Here is a 17,346-nt window from a genome sequence, read left to right as displayed (position 1 = left end):
TCGTGTCTCCAGGGGCATGTCGCGCGTGTTCGCGACGACACACGCAGGCGGCATGTAGTTCCTCGAGCTAGACTGTGTCCAGTAGTGCACTTGTGACGTCATGGTCCATTACCGGGCGACGTATAGTTCCTCGAGCTAGACTTTATTCAGTAGTGCACTTGTGACGTCATGGTCCATTACCGGGCGACACCAATATGTTACTTCGATAGTGAGTGTAGTGGAAGTTATTAAATGAAAAGAGTGGACTGTATAAAATTAATTGGCTATCCGGTATAAATTTACAATAATATCGAGACCGTTCAGTGCAAACTCGAGCTAGACTGTCCTGTAATGCACTTGTGACGTCATGGTGCTGATTACATGATGACGTCGTGTCCCCAGGGGCATGTCGGGCGTGTTTGCGACGGCGGGCGCGGGCGACGTGCGCGTGTGGTGCGTGGAGACGTGCCAGGAGCTATTGCGCATCGTGGTTCCCAACTTCGTCTGCTCTTCTGTGCTGTTCTCCGGCGATGGGAAGTCTATCGTGTCAGGTGAGCTGCCGTCATCATAAACAGCCCTTTCCAGTCCACTGCTGGACTATGAGTCTCCTCCACTATAGTAGAGACTTGACTTATGGTCCTATGTCCCCTAGATGGGGCAGAGGGCGTCCACAACAGTCCTCCATCGCGTTCGGTCTTGAGCTATGTGTTTGATCTCGCTCCAAGTCTTGCCGATCTTCTTCGCCTCGTCTGCCACAGTGCGCCGCCAAGTTTGCTTGGGGCGACCACGTTTGCTGCACGGCTGCAGAGACATGCTTGTCTAGCATAAAAAAAAAAAAAAAAAAAAAAAAAAAAAAAAAAAAAAAAAAAAAAAAACAGCGAGTTGAAAATTGATAGTATTTCTGTAAGTTAAAACAAAAGGAACAAGGGAAGAGTTTACATCAAATATCTTCGTAAAAAAATGACATTAAAATGTATGATGGATGCGTCCCTAAAGAAAGAAAGAAAAAACATTTATTTGGTACCAAAATAAAACAATAAACAATCAACTTAAAAAGCATAATAAATACATTGTACCAAATGGGTCTTCTTTCAAGAACTAAAATCTTCATAGATTTTTTTGACGCACTCGCTAGCGATGACGTTCAATGCAAACTCGCACTAAGCACTCAGAAATATGATGGCCTTTGACTTCATGAAGGGATGGTCCAAGCAAACCATATAAAAGTGTAGAAGTTGATAAAACTATTAAACGTCATTCACCATTACGGTGACGGGTTAAAAAGGGAAAATGGGATGAAAGGCCACTCATCCTTATAAGCCTATGTTCAACAGTGGACATCCTATGGCTGCTGAAATGATGATGATGACAGTAACTGCAAGCTGATGGTCCAGCTAATCCCGTTGAGAAAGGGCATGGTAGGTCCCGCCATGTAGTGTGATAAGTCCGCAAAGGCGTCGAGCTATATCATGGCATATATGGACAGGTCATATCATCATTCATCATCATCATTTCAGCCATAGGACGTCCACTGCTGAACATAGGCCTCCCCCAATGCTTTCCATGTTGATCGATTGGCAGCGGTCTGCGTCCAGCGCTTCCCTGCTACCTTTACGATGTCGTCCGTCCACCTTGTACTTTGACAGGTCATATACCTGGGACAAAAAAAGGCTGAAAATAGATGAGACCGAAGGTGGAACGACGACATCATAAAGGTAGCAGGAAAGCGCTGGACGCAGGCCCGAGGCCGCTACTAACCGGGCAACATGGAAAGCATTGGGGGAGGCCTATGTTCAGCAGTGGACGTGCTATGGCTGAGATGATGATGATGAGAATTGAAATTGTAATCGGATTATTTTTGCAGGCTGGAACGACGGCAACATAAGAGCCTTCACGCCGCTGACGGGTCGTCTGGTGTACTGCATCTACAACACACACAACAAGGGCACTTCCGCGCTCGATATGACGCACGACGGACGCACGCTCATCTCCGGCGGCTGCGAGGGACAGGCGAGTGTCGACCTTATTGCTAGAGAGACAAGGATCAGTATTGCATCACAACTAAGACACATCCAAACACGACGGCCGCACGCTCATATCTGGCGAGTGTGAACCTTATTGCTAAAGCCACAAGGGCCAGTGTCGCATCACAACTAGGACACATCCACACACGACGGCCGCATGCTTATATCTGGCGAGTGTGAACCTTATTGCTAAAGCCACAAGGGCCAGTATCGCTCGACATGACGCACGACGGACGCACCTCATCTCCGGCGGCTGCGAGGGACAGGCGAGTGTCGACCTTATTGCTAGCGCCACAAGGGCTACGCTTCTGTGCTGTGCGGTACTGCTAGATGAAGCGGCGTCATACATACTGCGAGTATTACCGCTGTGAACGAAAGTCTACCTAACAGGCGAGTGTCGACCTTATTGCTAGCGCCGCAAGGGCCAGTGTTGCATTACGAGGGCACCTCCACACACGACGCTCATATCTAGCGGCTGCGAGGGGCAGGCGAGTGTGGACCTTATTGCTAGCGCCACAAGGGCCAGTGTCGCATCACAACTAGGACACATCCAAACACGACGGCCGCACGCTTATATCTGGCGAGTGTGAACCTTATCGCTAAAGCCACAAGGGCCAGTGTCGCATCACAACAAGGGCGCATCCAAACACGACGGCCGCACGCTTATATCCGGCGGCTCCGAGGGACAGGCGAGTGTCGACCTTATTGCTAGAGAGACAAGGACCAGTATTGCATCACAACGAGGGCGCATCCAAACACGACGGCCGCACGCTTATATCTGGCGGCTCCGAGGGACAGGCGAGTGTGACAAAGAAGAAAGTCTTATTGCTAGAGCGACAAAGGCTCTGATAGGTGTGATAGATGAGCTCAGATCATAACTGAAGCGGCGTCATGGAAGGCTACCGGATTAACACTCACCAGATGGCACCATCAGAGTAAAACCTTCCACTGGCTAAGACAGTGGCGCCAACTGTAATAGGGTAATGAAGAAAACAGCGCGAGCGCTTCGCTTCGTCTTGCATATCTTTGCGCGAGAACAAATCTCGTCCCAGCTTCGTTCGGTCCCGTAACTCCCGTACGTATAACGTATTTTGAATGCAAACGGAGCACATATCTCCACTCTGCAGAACCTTTTCCATTGAAGCCGTAACGTAACTAACAAAATCTATTGGTTACTTTAACACAATGTCTTCTCTCGTCTTGTTTAACTTTGGTCCACCTGCTTTCGCAAACCGAGCCTCGGATTTTAAGAGCCATTTTACATTTTCGTGCGAATTTCTAAGATTTTGGAAGCATGAATTACTATCTTAAGCAACACCCAGAGATTATTTAATAACTGCGAAAGATAGGTCGATCCTTGTTGTTGACCATTAATGAAACGGATTTACTAAAACTCTTTTGCTTAATTCACAGTGCCCCATCTCCCACAACCATTTTACGAAAAAATTGCCGCAGACTCATTTTCAAAGTCCTGTATCTATTATTTATGCTCATATAATAAGCTTAAAAATATAAAGTAATCATCGGACATATATTCTTGTAGTTCATTAATGAAATAGATTCTTGAATTTCATTACCATTATTGAGTAAAATCTAAAAATAATTTGGCAAATTTGAAGATTAACGTCACATTTTGATCGTGGTTTTTGGTTTAAAAACACAGCAATAACTGCAATAAAAGTATCCCAAAATAAAGAATATTCATTGTAGAATTGATTTCTACAGTTATTGTTTAAATATTAGTAACCACTTTGTCAAAATATTGATGTGAATATCAGTATAAATTACAATGCGCAAGCCGACATCGATTAGTATGGCGCGAGCGCCCGTCAAGGCAGGACGTGTGTCATTTTTCCCGCCGTGACGTTTACGTGCGTTCGTGTCGTGAAGCGGTGATTTGTACGGCGACCAAATACATTTGATACTATGCCGAGAGGCTGTTTCGAGTCGGCCGGCCGAGCAGAAATTGAAATGATGAATTTTAATTTCTTTGACGGATCTGGGTGTAGTAGTAGTATGTATAATATGTAGGTACCATGTATTTAATTTAATAAATAAATTATAAAAAAGTATATCCATTATGATAGCACCCTTAACACAAGCATATTGGTTGCCTACTTTTGGACTAGATGGCGCTGTGAAATTGTCCAAAGATTTGTTTATTTATTTATCCGCTTTGAGTTTTGTTTCGTGAAGAAGAAAAAGAAGCGTTTTGTTCTGTTGTTAAATCTATACTAATAAAAGAGGAAAGATTTAATTGTTTGTTTGTTTGTTTGGAGGCAATAGGCTCCGAAAAAAATTTCTTTCACGATTTAGAATCCTATTTTTTTTCTATGTTGGCTATAAAATATTTTCAAAAACTTTAGTCCAAAATCTTTGATAAAATTCGACGTTTAATAAATAAATTAGATAACATATTAATACTTTTTTTTTCAGTACGATTTTAGTACTTGTTTTTCAGAAATTCTACGATTTAACTAAACTTCTAAAGTGTTTATATTTTATGCATAATTTATTAACTTCTAAAATATACATATATCCTATTGATAGATGACGTGCTTCGTATTTTATTAAAATTATTACCTGACTAGGTTAAAAAGGTGTGGAATGTTATTTTGGAGATAACTTGGTTCCATAGAAATATAGAGAGATGCTAAGTAATGCGCTGAGTTCGAAACTCAGTGTCGTATTAGAAATTCACACACACAAAGAAATCAAATTATGTGCTCATTATCCATTGCGGTATCAGTATTCCACGTTCGAATAATCTTTAGTACTATGCAAGCAATATAAACTGTTTACATAATGACGTCGCTACTGTCATCATTGCTTTCACAAGCAATATGTTCCAATTTGTCCCTTGTCACATTTCCCTTTAGTTTCTGTGATCTGTGCTTGTTTCTAAGTTGATATCAATGAAATATTCCTTAGTACTTTTGATTTAAATTATTTTTTTTTATTTTGACACGTGTTTGAAAAATCAAGGTCAGATTACAATAAAATAACAAGTGAAAACGTAACATTGCATTGCAACTCGCAATTTCGCAATATTGATGAGGAGATTCCATTGGAAAGTCTGTATTCATTCCTAGGATTCCCCTAATACCATCAAATTCAAGAGAATTCAAGAGAGTGCAGTTTCCCATCTCATGCTTAGGGACCACGGTTTAAAATAGTGTGGTTGCATAGAGCCTGCAACGGGCAACCGCGTGCGCAGCTGCTCATACTAATTTTCGATACTAAAGCAAGTGTTGGCGCCCTCACGAGTTTTAGCGGAGTTCCAAATGGTAGCGGGAGTAGACTTAATGGAAATCTATGCTTCTCCGACGACCAGTTGTATGTGGAATACTCCAGAGTATGCGCACACAATAGCCTGGTGATTTTAGCACCTGAAGGAAAAACAAAAAAACATTGCTTACAAAGAAATCTGCGGCAGGTGTAGTGTTTTAATTTTGTTTTAGAAAGATCTCATAATTTTGTAAGTATTCAAATATTTAAACATAATGATGTGTAGATTTTATATCAAAAAATATAATCATTTAACAAAATTAATTTTCTTAGAATATTTTAATTCTATTAGAACCATTTTCCACTTCATCGCAGAAGAAGTCGCGGGCAAAAAGCTAGTATGAAATATGTAGTGTTGCCCGCGGCTTCACCCGCTTGAAATTTAGTTTGTCACAGATCGTCATAAATTATAGCCTATACATTGTAATTCTGGTCGACGCCAGGGATGGATGAGCGTCGCTGTCGCTGGCGACAGGGTCTTCTGGTTCAGGGTTCATGGCGTAGGTCTCAGGCAAAATGAAATCCACTCGTAGAAATTAATAAACTCAGTGTATTCACGAAAATAATTACACACAGCACTAGAGTCGTATCGGAACTGAGTGAACCAAAGGTCTTGCGATAGGAACGTCCGACCCGAGTGATAGTTGAACACAGACTGCCTAGTACTGCTGTACTGTACTGTAAAGTTTCATCAAAATCTGTTCAGTAGTTTTTGCGTGAAAGTGTAACAAACATCCAGACATCCACACAAACTTTCGTATTTATAATATTAGTAAGACTAGTAAAAAGTAAGATAGTAAGATGAATTATTTTAGTTATTTGTTTACTTATAATAATATTTATTTATTTATTTCTTAGCTCTGTCTGATAATGGATCTGGAGAAGATGCAATGGCCACCTCCGTAACAAAACAATAGAACCCTATGGAGTTAAGGCTTGTGTGATTCGCCTTGACGAATATTTCGTATCCAGGGTCCGATGATGGAGCTGTAAGGGGGCAGATTTTTTTTTTCACTATGTGACTGTCTTTATTTTGTACTTAATATATTTTACATATTATACCTATTCGTGTTTCATTATTTGTATCCAGGGTCCAATGATGGAGCTGTAAGGGGGCAGATTTATTTTTCACTATGTGACTGTCTTTATTTTGTACTTAATATATATTTTACATATTATACCTATTCGTGTTTCATTATGAATCGAAATATAAAAGACTTAATAAACTCTATTAAAAATTTAAATTAATTAATCAAGTTTGAATACCTCATTCTACCTTAAAATTAATAACTTAAATCAAGTCTTAATACGGTCACGGCTCAAGATTTTTTTGTCCATTTCAGCGTTCTTTTTACTCTTTTGACGTTGCGTTGACAGCTTTTACCTAAATTCGCGCGGAATATTTTTGTGAAATGGCTCTTAAAGTCCCTTCGAGGCAGTAAATTGGAGAATCTCAACTCTGTGCTTAATTTATATCAAATAATGGACAGGTCCGCGTGTGGGACATCCGGCCGGAGTGCCAGAGCCTGAAGAAAGTGTTAAAAGAGCACAAAAGCCCGGTGTCGGCCATCCAGGTGTCACCCAACGACACCGAGGCCGTCAGCGCGGGGACTGACGGCTCCGCCATCATCTGGGATCTGATGTGAGATGATTATTTTTCTTTCTTCTTTTTAGTTTTTCGCAACCCCGTGATTGTAGACCTTGGACAACTTCACAATACTCACGCTTATCTCTTAGGCTTAACCTGGCCAGTGTGGGGAGTGTAGGCCAAATTCTTCATTTGTCTCTGGTCAATGAGGGCTATCGTTTTAGCGCTCACCAGTTTGCGCCACTGTAGTGTAAGGTCCTGTCACTTGCTAGTAGCGAAGACAGTAGCACCAACTGGTGAGCGCTAAAGTGGTAGGAGGACTATCGCATTTGCACTCATCAAGATGGCGCCACTGTAGAGTAAGGTCCTGTCAATCGCCAGGGGTGCCAACTGTTAAGTATAAAAACGATAGCCCTCATTGGAGAGAATCGTGTTTCTTGGAGTGAAGCCCAAATGACCTGATTGATGATAATGATAGGCTGGGTTGCATACTATACAAACGCCAAGTCTATCAAACTCCATTCATAAAAACACTGGTTAAGGTTAGAGTTACGAATGAGGTGGTTCATCGACTCAGCATTTGTAGCAGTGCTTTACATCACGAGCCCCGATTTCTGATGACGAGGCTATCCTTCTCCACTTCAGCTTGGCACAAAGTACTATTATAGGCCGGTCGATGTATTCTCATAAATAAAAAACTGAATACTCAACTTTCACATTATATTGCCTTATTTTAATTATAGCCTGACCAGGAACATAAAAACCCTGGCATAGAGGCGCGTCAATTGCATTTGATAGTGCAACACTGAGTACAGTCATACCTGTGTTAAATTAATAGGCTTACTTTATGTATCAGGATTCAGGATTACGGGCTAATTTGATATTTTCATAAATTAACGAAAAAATATTATTATAGGTAACCTGGTTTAAATAAATTAAATTAAAACATCAATCGAGCTAGTAGGATTTATTTTATTATTCATCAATAATCAAATTCAGAACTTGAATATTCAACTGCAATGTCTGCTCATGAACGCTTAAAACTCGGTACTTACTTCTTTCCCAATTCCATAAAATTCAACACTTAGAAAGTGATAAAAAACTTTAAAATAGGTAGTTGAAACAAACAACAGCTAATTTTCATAGTGGACTGTACTATACGATAAACATGTCAGTCAATTTGACACCCTTGTCGGAAAAATTATTCAATGAAAATATTGTCCGAACCCTTAGTATTTCTCTTCGACAAATACTTTAACACATTGTGAACCACTTTTCTTTCACGACTATAAAAAGATTTTAGCAATTTAATTCACAAAATCAATTGCGCGCATTTAAAATAAAGTTTGTTTACACTTTGACAGCAATAGACTGACATGCAAGGTGACATGTCAATGAAGTTTTCAGTTACTGTTGCCATTAAAAGAAATTAGTACCATTAGTTTTCCGCAACATGGCGAGGGTTTTTATGTTCCTGGTCAGGCTATACAATTCATCACTTAGCACAAAAGCGCGCGGAGTCGTCTCCGCGCGTCCCTCTTCTATTCTGACGTTTGATCCTAGTGTGATATTGACATTACGTCAATGTCACTATGACAGCATCTCATTGGCCACAACGATACCGTTATTTTAACGTTTTAGATTTTTCATAATTAACAGTAGGTGGTACGTAGGGTAAACATAGCATTCACTGCTTGGATTTTTATTGGCGGTCAAGCTGTTGGTCCTGGCTACACAGGAGTTGCAGCAGTAAAGGCCGGTGTCTATGGCCTTTGAACGCTTAGACCGCTGCACCGATTTACATTAAATTAGCTTTCAAGAGGAGAGCGTATCTTCACCTTAAAGGCCGGCAACGCACCTGTAACGCCCCTGGGTCTGCGGGTGTCTATGGGCGACGGTAATCATTTACCATCAGGTGATCCGTCTGCTCGTTTGCCTCCTGTCACATAAAAAAAAAAGGTACAAATCGCTCATATTTTTAATTCCAGCTCGCTGTCCCGCCGGCAAGTGATGTACGCGAATACTCTGTTCATGTGCATCTGCTTCGAGCCCCAAGGCTCGCAATTGCTGACGGGCGGCACCGACCGCCGCGTGGCTTACTGGGAGACCGGCAGCGGGAATCTCGCTAGGGAGGTCAGTGGCGTCTCTTCAGCCTCAAATCCACTTGAGCAGCCTCTTTTCGAGACAGACTAAGGTTGAGCGCACGCAAAAACCGTCAAAAACTGCGACTCGTGTCTCACTCAGATTAAAGCAGCCGCAGGTCGAGGCGGCCGCTTGACGCGAACCTTAGTGATGAACCAGCTTTTTGTTTCTTCTGCCGTTTGAATGGTCATTTGGTGAGGTCATCACCCATCATCAGATTTTGCATAACAGGTGTGGCGAATAACTGTATGATAATATGCTTAGTTGAGAGTGGTTAGTAGGGATATGTTTACGACAAAATTACTGGAGCCCTTGTTAAAATAAAATATATTATTATTATATTTCAGCTGGAAGCCAGTAAAGCAGGAGCCATCAACGGACTTCACATCACGACAAACGGTGAACTATTCGTCACCGGTGGAAACGATCAGACTGTCAAGGTATACTCATCTTTTATCTTCGGTTTATTTTCATCCTCTTTTTAAAGTCAAATTAATCTATTCTTACTTGCCAAGACGTGGTCTCCATCATCAATAAGTGCGCTTTCACATTAGGGCGTTAGTAGCTCGACTGCAGCGCGACAGCGGCGTTTTTAAAATGTGAAAGCATGCATCCGCTGGCACATACTTAGTATGAAATTTTCGGTAGTACGTCTGTCGCGCGTTTGTCGCGCTGCTAAATCGCCTAAGGCTAACAACTCATGGCGCGATTTTCACCCGCGCCCGCGGCGGTTGCGGGCCCGCAGCTTCTGTAGAATGCAGATACTTATGTAAAAACTAATGCACAACTCACGACGTGGTTTTCGCCCGCAGCGGGCGCGGTAGAATCGCGCGGGCCGCGGTAACCGCAGCCTCGGCGGTTTTCGCCCGCGCGAAAATTTTGTACCAGTGTCTTAGTGAGTTCTTAGCCTAAATTCGAAAGCGCTTTTAGGCTGGTTTTAGAGTCACGCTGACCGTCAGCGCTGACAGCTGAAATGTATGAAGCGTGTGCGCCGAGCGATCAGCGTCACTCAGGAACGTTCCCTTCAATTACATACATATTGATCTGTCAGCGCCGACGATCAGCGAGCGGTCAGCGTGATTCTAAAACCCGCCTAAGAGCGTTGTTTCTTTTGTTTAGCTATGGAAGTACCAGGAAGGCATCTACACTCACGTGGGATTAGGACACGCGGGCGCGGTGACGTGCTGCCGCTTCAGCCCCGACGCGCGCTTCGTGGTCAGCGCCTGCGCCGCCGGGAGCATCATCGTGTGGCGCGTGCCCGAGGTATGTCGCGTGGGACACTAGCCCACGCGTGGGACTGGGCACGCGCGCTTCGTGTCAGCGCCTGCGCCGCCGGGAGCGTCATCGTGTGGCGCGTGCCCGAGGTATGTCGCGTGGGACACTAGCCCACGCGTGGGACTGGGCACGCGGGCGCGGTGACGTCACGCGCGCTCGTGGTCAGCGCGTGCGCCGCCGGGAGCATCATCGTGTGGCGCGTGCCCGAGGTATGTCGCGTGGGACACTAGCCCACGCGTGGGACTGGACACGCGGGCGCGGTGACGTCACGCGCGCTTCGTGTCAGCGCGTGCGCCGCCGGAAGCATCATCGTGTGGCGCGTGCCCGAGGTATGTCGCGTGGGACACTAGCCCACGCGTGGGACTGGGCACGCGGGCGCGGTGACGTCACGCGCGCTCGTGGTCAGCGCGTGCGCCGCCGGGAGCATCATCGTGTGGCGCGTGCCCGAGGTATGTCGCGTGGGACACTAGCCCACGCGTGGGACTGGACACGCGGGCGCGGTGACGTCACGCGCGCTTCGTGTCAGCGCGTGCGCCGCCGGAAGCATCATCGTGTGGCGCGTGCCCGAGGTATGTCGCGTGGGACACTAGCCCACGCGTGGGACTGGGCACGTAGGCGCGGTGACGTGCTGCCATTTCAACAAATGAAATGTGTTTAAGCGGGGTTCCCTGCCTAATAATATGGCCTACCTGGTGGAAATCTTTAGTAGAAGCCTTTGTCTAGCAGTGGACGTCATTTGGCTGAAATGATGGAAGTTTGAATTCTGTAATAAAATAAATTGACCTACCTGGTAGAATCTTTGAAAGACCTTTGTCTAGCAGTGGACGTCATTCATTTGGTTGATACGATGGAAGTTTGAATTCTGTAATAATTTGACCTACCTGGTAGAATCTTTGGGAAACCTTTGTCTAGCAGTGGACGTCATTCATTTGGTTGATACTTGATACGATGGAAGCTTTAATTCTATAATAATATGGCCTACGCAGCTACGGTAGAAATCTTTGGGAGAAGCCTTTGGTACGATGCCCATTGACCGGCGCGCGGCGGAGCGCGTCCGGTCAATCCGGACGAACATTAATGACAGAAATGTCACTTAATCAGTTGTAAGCAATTACGACTCTAAGAACTGTTAATAAAATAATATTTTCTTTACGGCCGTGTAAGTGCTCCGACGCGCGCCGGTCAATGGGCATCGTACCTTTGTCTAGCAGTAGACGTCATTTGGCTGAAACGATGGCTTACCTAACCTCACTCCAGCGCTCTTCCCTGAAACTTGTTTAAGAGCCATTTTACATTTTCGTGCGAATTTCTAAGATTTTGGAAGCATGAATTACTATCTTAAGCAACACCCAGATATTATTTAATAACTGCGAAAGATAGGTCAATCCTTGGTGTTGACCATTAATGAAAAGGATTTACTAAAACTCTTTTGCTTGATTCACAGTGCCCCATCTCCCACAACCATTTTACGGAAAAATTGCCGCAGACTCATTTTCAAAGTCCTGTATCTATTATTTATGCTCATATAATAAGCTTAAAAATATATAGTAATCATCGGACATATATTCTTGTAGTCCATTAATGAAATAGATTCTTGAATTTCATTACCATTATTGAGTAAAATCTAAAAATAATTTGGCAAATTTGAAGATTAACGTCACATTTTGATCGTGGTTTTTGGTTTAAAAACACAGCAATAACTGTAATAAAAGTATCCCAAAATAAAGAATATTCATTGTAGAATTGATTTCTACAGTTATTGTTTAAATATTAGTAACCACTTTGTCAAAATATTGATGTGAATATCAGTATAAATTACAATGCGCAAGCCGACATCGATTAGTATGGCGCGAGCGCCCGTCAAGGCAGGACCTGTGTCATTTTTCCCGCCGTGACGTTTACGTGCGTTCGTGTCGTGAAGCGGTGATTTGTACGGCGACCAAATACATTTGATACTATGCCGAGAGGCTGTTTCGAGTCGGCCGGCCGAGCAGAAATTGAAATGATGAATTTTAATTTCTTTGACGGATCTGGGTGTAACTATAAATATAATAAATAAATAAATTATAAAAAAGTATATCCATTATGCTAGCACCCTTAACACAAGCATATTGGTTGCCTACTTTTGGACTAGATGGCGCTGTGAAATTGTCCAAAGATTTGTTTATTTATTTATCCGCTTTGAGTTTTGTTTCGTGAAGAAGAAAAAGAAGCGTTTTGTTTCGAGAAAGCTTTGTTGTTAAATCTATACTAATAAAAGAGGAAAGATTTAATTGTTTGTTTGTTTGTTTGGAGGCAATAGGCTCCGGAAAAAAATTCTTTCACGATATAGAATCCTAATTTTTTTCTATGAGCCTACATAGAAAAATATTTTCAAAAACTTTAGTCCAAAATCTTTGATAAAATTCGACGTTTAATAAATAAATTAGATAACATAAATATTATTAATCCTTTTTTTTCAGTACGATTTTAGTACTTGTTTTTCAGAAATTCTACGATTTAACTAAACTTCTAAAGTGTTTATATTTTATGCATAATTTATTAACTTCTAAAATATACATATTTTATATCCTATTGATAGATGACGTGCTTCGTATTTTATTAAAATTATTACCTGAGTAGGTTAAAAAGGTGTGGAATGTTATTTTGGAGATAACTTGGTTCCATAGAAATATAGAGAGATGCTAAGTAATGCGCTGAGTTCGAAACTCAGTGTCGTATTAGAAATTCACACACACAAAGAAATCAAATTATGTGCTCATTATCCACTGCGGTATCAGTATTCAACGTTCGAATAATCTTTAGTACTATGCAAGCAATATAAACTGTTTACATAATGACGTCGCTACTGTCATCATTGCTTTCACAAGCAATATGTTCCAATTTGTCCCTTGTCACATTTCCCTTTAGTTTCTGTGATCTGTGCTTGTTTCTGAGTTGATATCAATGAAATATTCCTTAGTACTTTTGATTTAAATTATTTTTTTTATTTTGACACGTGTTTGAAAAATCAAGGTCAGATTACAATAAAATAACAAGAGTGAAAACGTAACATTGCATTGCAACTCGCAATTTCGCAATATTGATGAGGAGATTCCATTGGAAAGACTGTATTCATTCCTAGGATTCCCCTAACACCATCAAATTCAAGAGAATTCAAGAGAGTGCAGTTTCCCATCTCATGCTTAGGGACCACGGTTTAAAACAGTGTGGTTGCATAGAGGCTGCAACGGGCAACCGCGTGCGCAGCTGCTCATACTAATTTTCGATACAAAAGCAAGTGTTGGCGCCCTCACGAGTTTTAGAGGAGTTCCATATTTTAGCGGGAGTAGACTTAAAGGAAATCTATGCTTCTCCGACGACCAGTTGTATGTGGAATACTCCAGAGTATGCGCACACAATAGCCTGGTGATTTTAGCACCTGAAGGAAAAACAAAAAAACATTGTTTACAAAGAAATCTGCGGAAGGTGTAGTGTTTTAATTTTGTTTTAGAAAGATCTCATAATTTTGTAAGTATTCAAATATTTAAACATAATAATTTGTAGATTTTATATCAAAAAATATAATCATTTAACAAAATTAATTTTCTTAGAATATTTTAATTCTATTAGAACCATTTTCCACTTCATCGCAGAAGAAGTCGCGGGCAAAAAGCTAGTATGAAAATTAAATAAAATATGTAGTATTGCCCGCGGCTTCACCCGCTTGAAATTTAGTTTGTCACAGATCGTCATAAATTATAGCCTATACATTGTTATTCTGGTCGACGCCAGGGATGGATGAGCGTCGCTGTCGCTGGCGACAGGGTCTTCTGGTTCAGGGTTCATGGCGTAGGTCTCAGGCAAAATGAAATCCACTACACACAGCACTAATAATAACTGAGGAACTGAGTGAACCAAAGGTCTTGCGATAGGAACGTCCGACCCGAGTGATAGTTGAACACACACTGCCTAGTACTGCTGTACTGTACTGTAAAGTTTCATCAAAGTCTGTTCAGTAGTTTTTGCGTGAAAGTGTAACAAACATCCAGACATCCACACAAACTTCCGTATTTATAATATTAGTAAGACTAGTAAGAAGTAAGATAGTAAGATGAATTATTTTAGTTATTTGTTTACTTATAATAATATTTATTTATTTATTTCTTAGCTCTGTCTGATAATGGATCTGGAGGAGATGCAATGGCCACCTCCGTAACAAAACAATAGAACCCTATGGAGTTTGGGCTTGTGTGATTCGCCTTGACGAATATTTCGTATCCAGGGTCCGATGATGGAGCTGTAAGGGGGCAGATTTTTTTTTCACTATGTGACTGTCTTTATTTTGTACTTAATATATATTTTACATATTATACCTAGGTATTCGTGTTTCATTATGAATCGAAATATAAAATACTTAATAAACTCTATTAAAAATTTAAATTAATTTATCAAGTTTGAATACCTCATTCTACCTTATTTATAACTTAAATCAAGTCTTAATACGGTCACGGCTCAAGATTTTTTTGTCCATTTCAGCGTTCTTTTTACTCTTTTGACGTTGCGTTGACAGCTTTTACCTAAATTCGCGCGGAATATTTTTGTGAAATGGCTCTTAATATAAAACCCCAGATATACCTGAGCAAGCCGCAGGCGCCGCCTAGCGCAGGCCTCAAGAGCCTGCCGCAGAGCCCGAAGGCCCTGCAGGACGAGCTTAAGCTGCCCCTGTCTGAGAAGCCGGCACAGAAGGCCGCCGGCGACCGCCCTGTCAAGATACCCGCTGCTCCTTCTAAGGTATAAATGAAAAAAAAAACACTTTCTAAAGCCGCGGTCTGTGAGCACGTAGAATTTTGTCCAATGACCACTAGCTAAAGCCTGGTCCGTGAGCACGTAGAATTTGGTCCAATGACCACTAGCTACCCATCCTAATTGCTCGCGCGTAATTATATTGCTGTCGCGACTGTGCGACTGGCACCCGCAGTGAGTGTGCGAGCGCGACAGCAACATAATTACGCGCGAGCGATAAGGATGGGTAGCTTGGGGTCATTGGACAAAATTCTACGTGCTCACAGACCAGACTAAGGAAGAATACAGGTTATGGTAATTTTCACATAGAGTTGTGTAATAAACTACAATAAAATTGGTAAGGGGAAGTAACGCAACAGTGTGGTGAGGGAGTTGCGTTACTTGCCCGGAAAACAAACAGTTGCGTCAGCGCACGATGAGCCAGCGCCCCGTCGACGTTGCGCGAGCGCTGATAAGATTTAACCGCCTCTGTGGTCTAGTGATAAGACCACCTACTTCAGACGCAAAGGTCCCGGGTTCTATTCCCAGTGGGGGCAGATTTTTCTGTTCGGTTTGGTTGGTGGTAGGGCTTGTTCTAAGTCCGCCTGGCTAGCTACCACCATCTTACCTAAGTCTGTCGCCATAACAACAATGTTAACAGCATTGTTGTGTTCCGGCAGTTAGAGGTAAGATAGCCAGTTCCTCCGTGGTTAAGGATTCCGGGTGAAGCTCGCTTCCACCTTCGGCCTGATCATCACTTACCATCAGGTGAGATACAGGCCAAGAGGAGGAAAAAAAACTACGAAGCTCGAAATTAGAAATTAAGGCTTAATTTTGTCTAGAAACTTTACGTTGGGCTCTCCAGATCTGGATCTGTTTCTGAGTTTGATGATGATGGGACACAAATCGTCAGTCACTTTCATGATTATTGTCCCGACTTGCTTGAATCTTATTTTTCGAAAACAATATGACTGTGCTTCGGAGTTCAGAGGGCATGTTTCCGTCCTCGGTCTCCTTTAACCATGTTATTTTGTGCTTATGGTGATTCTAAATCTAACACCAGGGTAATCTGTTTCTGACCAAGGCTGCAACTACATAATTAATATGGCGTTATCAAAATTAAATACATTGATGATACCTGATTATTATGTGCAGGTGGAGAAGATAGAAGCGATGGACACGACACGCAGCAGCGTACATTCGTGCTGTCCCTGCGACGTGACTAAGAAGCCGTCTTCCAAGGGCAGTACGCCCAAAACGGGAACTAAATGTTGCCGTCCGCCCGGAGGTAAGTAGAAAACAAAAACGGGACTTATACCAGGCCTGTTCATCTCCGCGAGTTTATATATATAGTGCTTATACCACCACACTTTCCCATCGCTGCAACTCCTGTATAGCCAGGATCTACAGCTTGGCCTCCCAATAAAGCTTTATTAACCTTCACTGGTTGTCCCGGATTACCTGGTTGGAAATCCCGAGGGTAATTTGGAGATGAGCTCGGAAATAAAAGTAATAAAGCGATGGAGAAGAAATAAGGCCACGCCCAATTCTTCCCAGGGGCACTACGCCCAAGTACTCCCAAGAGGTCCAGTTGCATTTCTAGCGTGGGCATATAAATAGCTCACGCGATGAGCATTGGTAAAGAAACAGAGTTAAGTCACAGAATAATAATAAGTACTACGTACAGAAGTTTTACTTCGCGAAGGTATTTAAAAAAATGTATGCTCAATGTCATTAACAATATGGTGTAATTTAGCCTGTCTCAAGAGTCGAGCACCATTTTGTTGACAAACGTCAGTGATCGGCACTGCGCCGAAGCTATAGGGCTGACTTCGGTAAAATGATGTGACGTGAGGTGCCAAACTGCGGAAAATGGCGGAGGAAATACATGATTTAGCCTGAGGATTTAGCATGAATTATCATGAATAATATTAACTACTTATTTACCTCTGTGTCTTGAGGCAACTTAAAAAAGTACATTCTGTGTTTTTATTATTATTTAGGCAGTTAAATACTGCACATTATTTTCTTCCATAATATAGATGACCCAAGCTGAACTGTCCCACCAAACTCAATGACAGGGGGGCGCTACCATCGTTCAACTAAATGGTTTCCAACATGGCAAAAATCGGAACCAGCGATCCGGTATTGACGGTGGCGCCCCGCTGTCAATGTCATGGATAGGACAGTTCAGTATTTTGGAACTATACACAAGAATACGCGTGCGTGAGTCAATGTTCGCTCGTATGTGAGGCCTTGTCGAATAGTATCCTGTAGGTGGACCAT

General features: G+C 42.4%; 1 protein-coding gene across 1 annotated transcript in view; it reads left to right on the top strand.

The window, feature by feature from the left end:
* Positions 1-17,346, top strand: part of LOC135074869 (cilia- and flagella-associated protein 52) — a 38,465-nt gene that overhangs the window by 20,754 nt on the left and 365 nt on the right. The window contains exons 9-16 of the mRNA XM_063969250.1: positions 382-530; positions 1,844-1,989; positions 6,782-6,933; positions 8,868-9,012; positions 9,369-9,461; positions 10,141-10,284; positions 14,908-15,069; positions 16,216-16,348. Of these exons, the coding sequence (XP_063825320.1) occupies positions 382-530; positions 1,844-1,989; positions 6,782-6,933; positions 8,868-9,012; positions 9,369-9,461; positions 10,141-10,284; positions 14,908-15,069; positions 16,216-16,348 (1,124 nt within the window). The remainder of the gene's footprint in view (positions 1-381; positions 531-1,843; positions 1,990-6,781; positions 6,934-8,867; positions 9,013-9,368; positions 9,462-10,140; positions 10,285-14,907; positions 15,070-16,215; positions 16,349-17,346) is intronic.

This window comes from Ostrinia nubilalis, chromosome 9 (genome assembly GCF_963855985.1).
Source record: "Ostrinia nubilalis chromosome 9, ilOstNubi1.1, whole genome shotgun sequence".
Taxonomy (NCBI): domain Eukaryota; kingdom Metazoa; phylum Arthropoda; class Insecta; order Lepidoptera; family Crambidae; genus Ostrinia; species Ostrinia nubilalis.
Note: the sequence above shows the minus strand (reverse complement) of the source record. Positions and strands in the feature narration are given on the sequence as shown.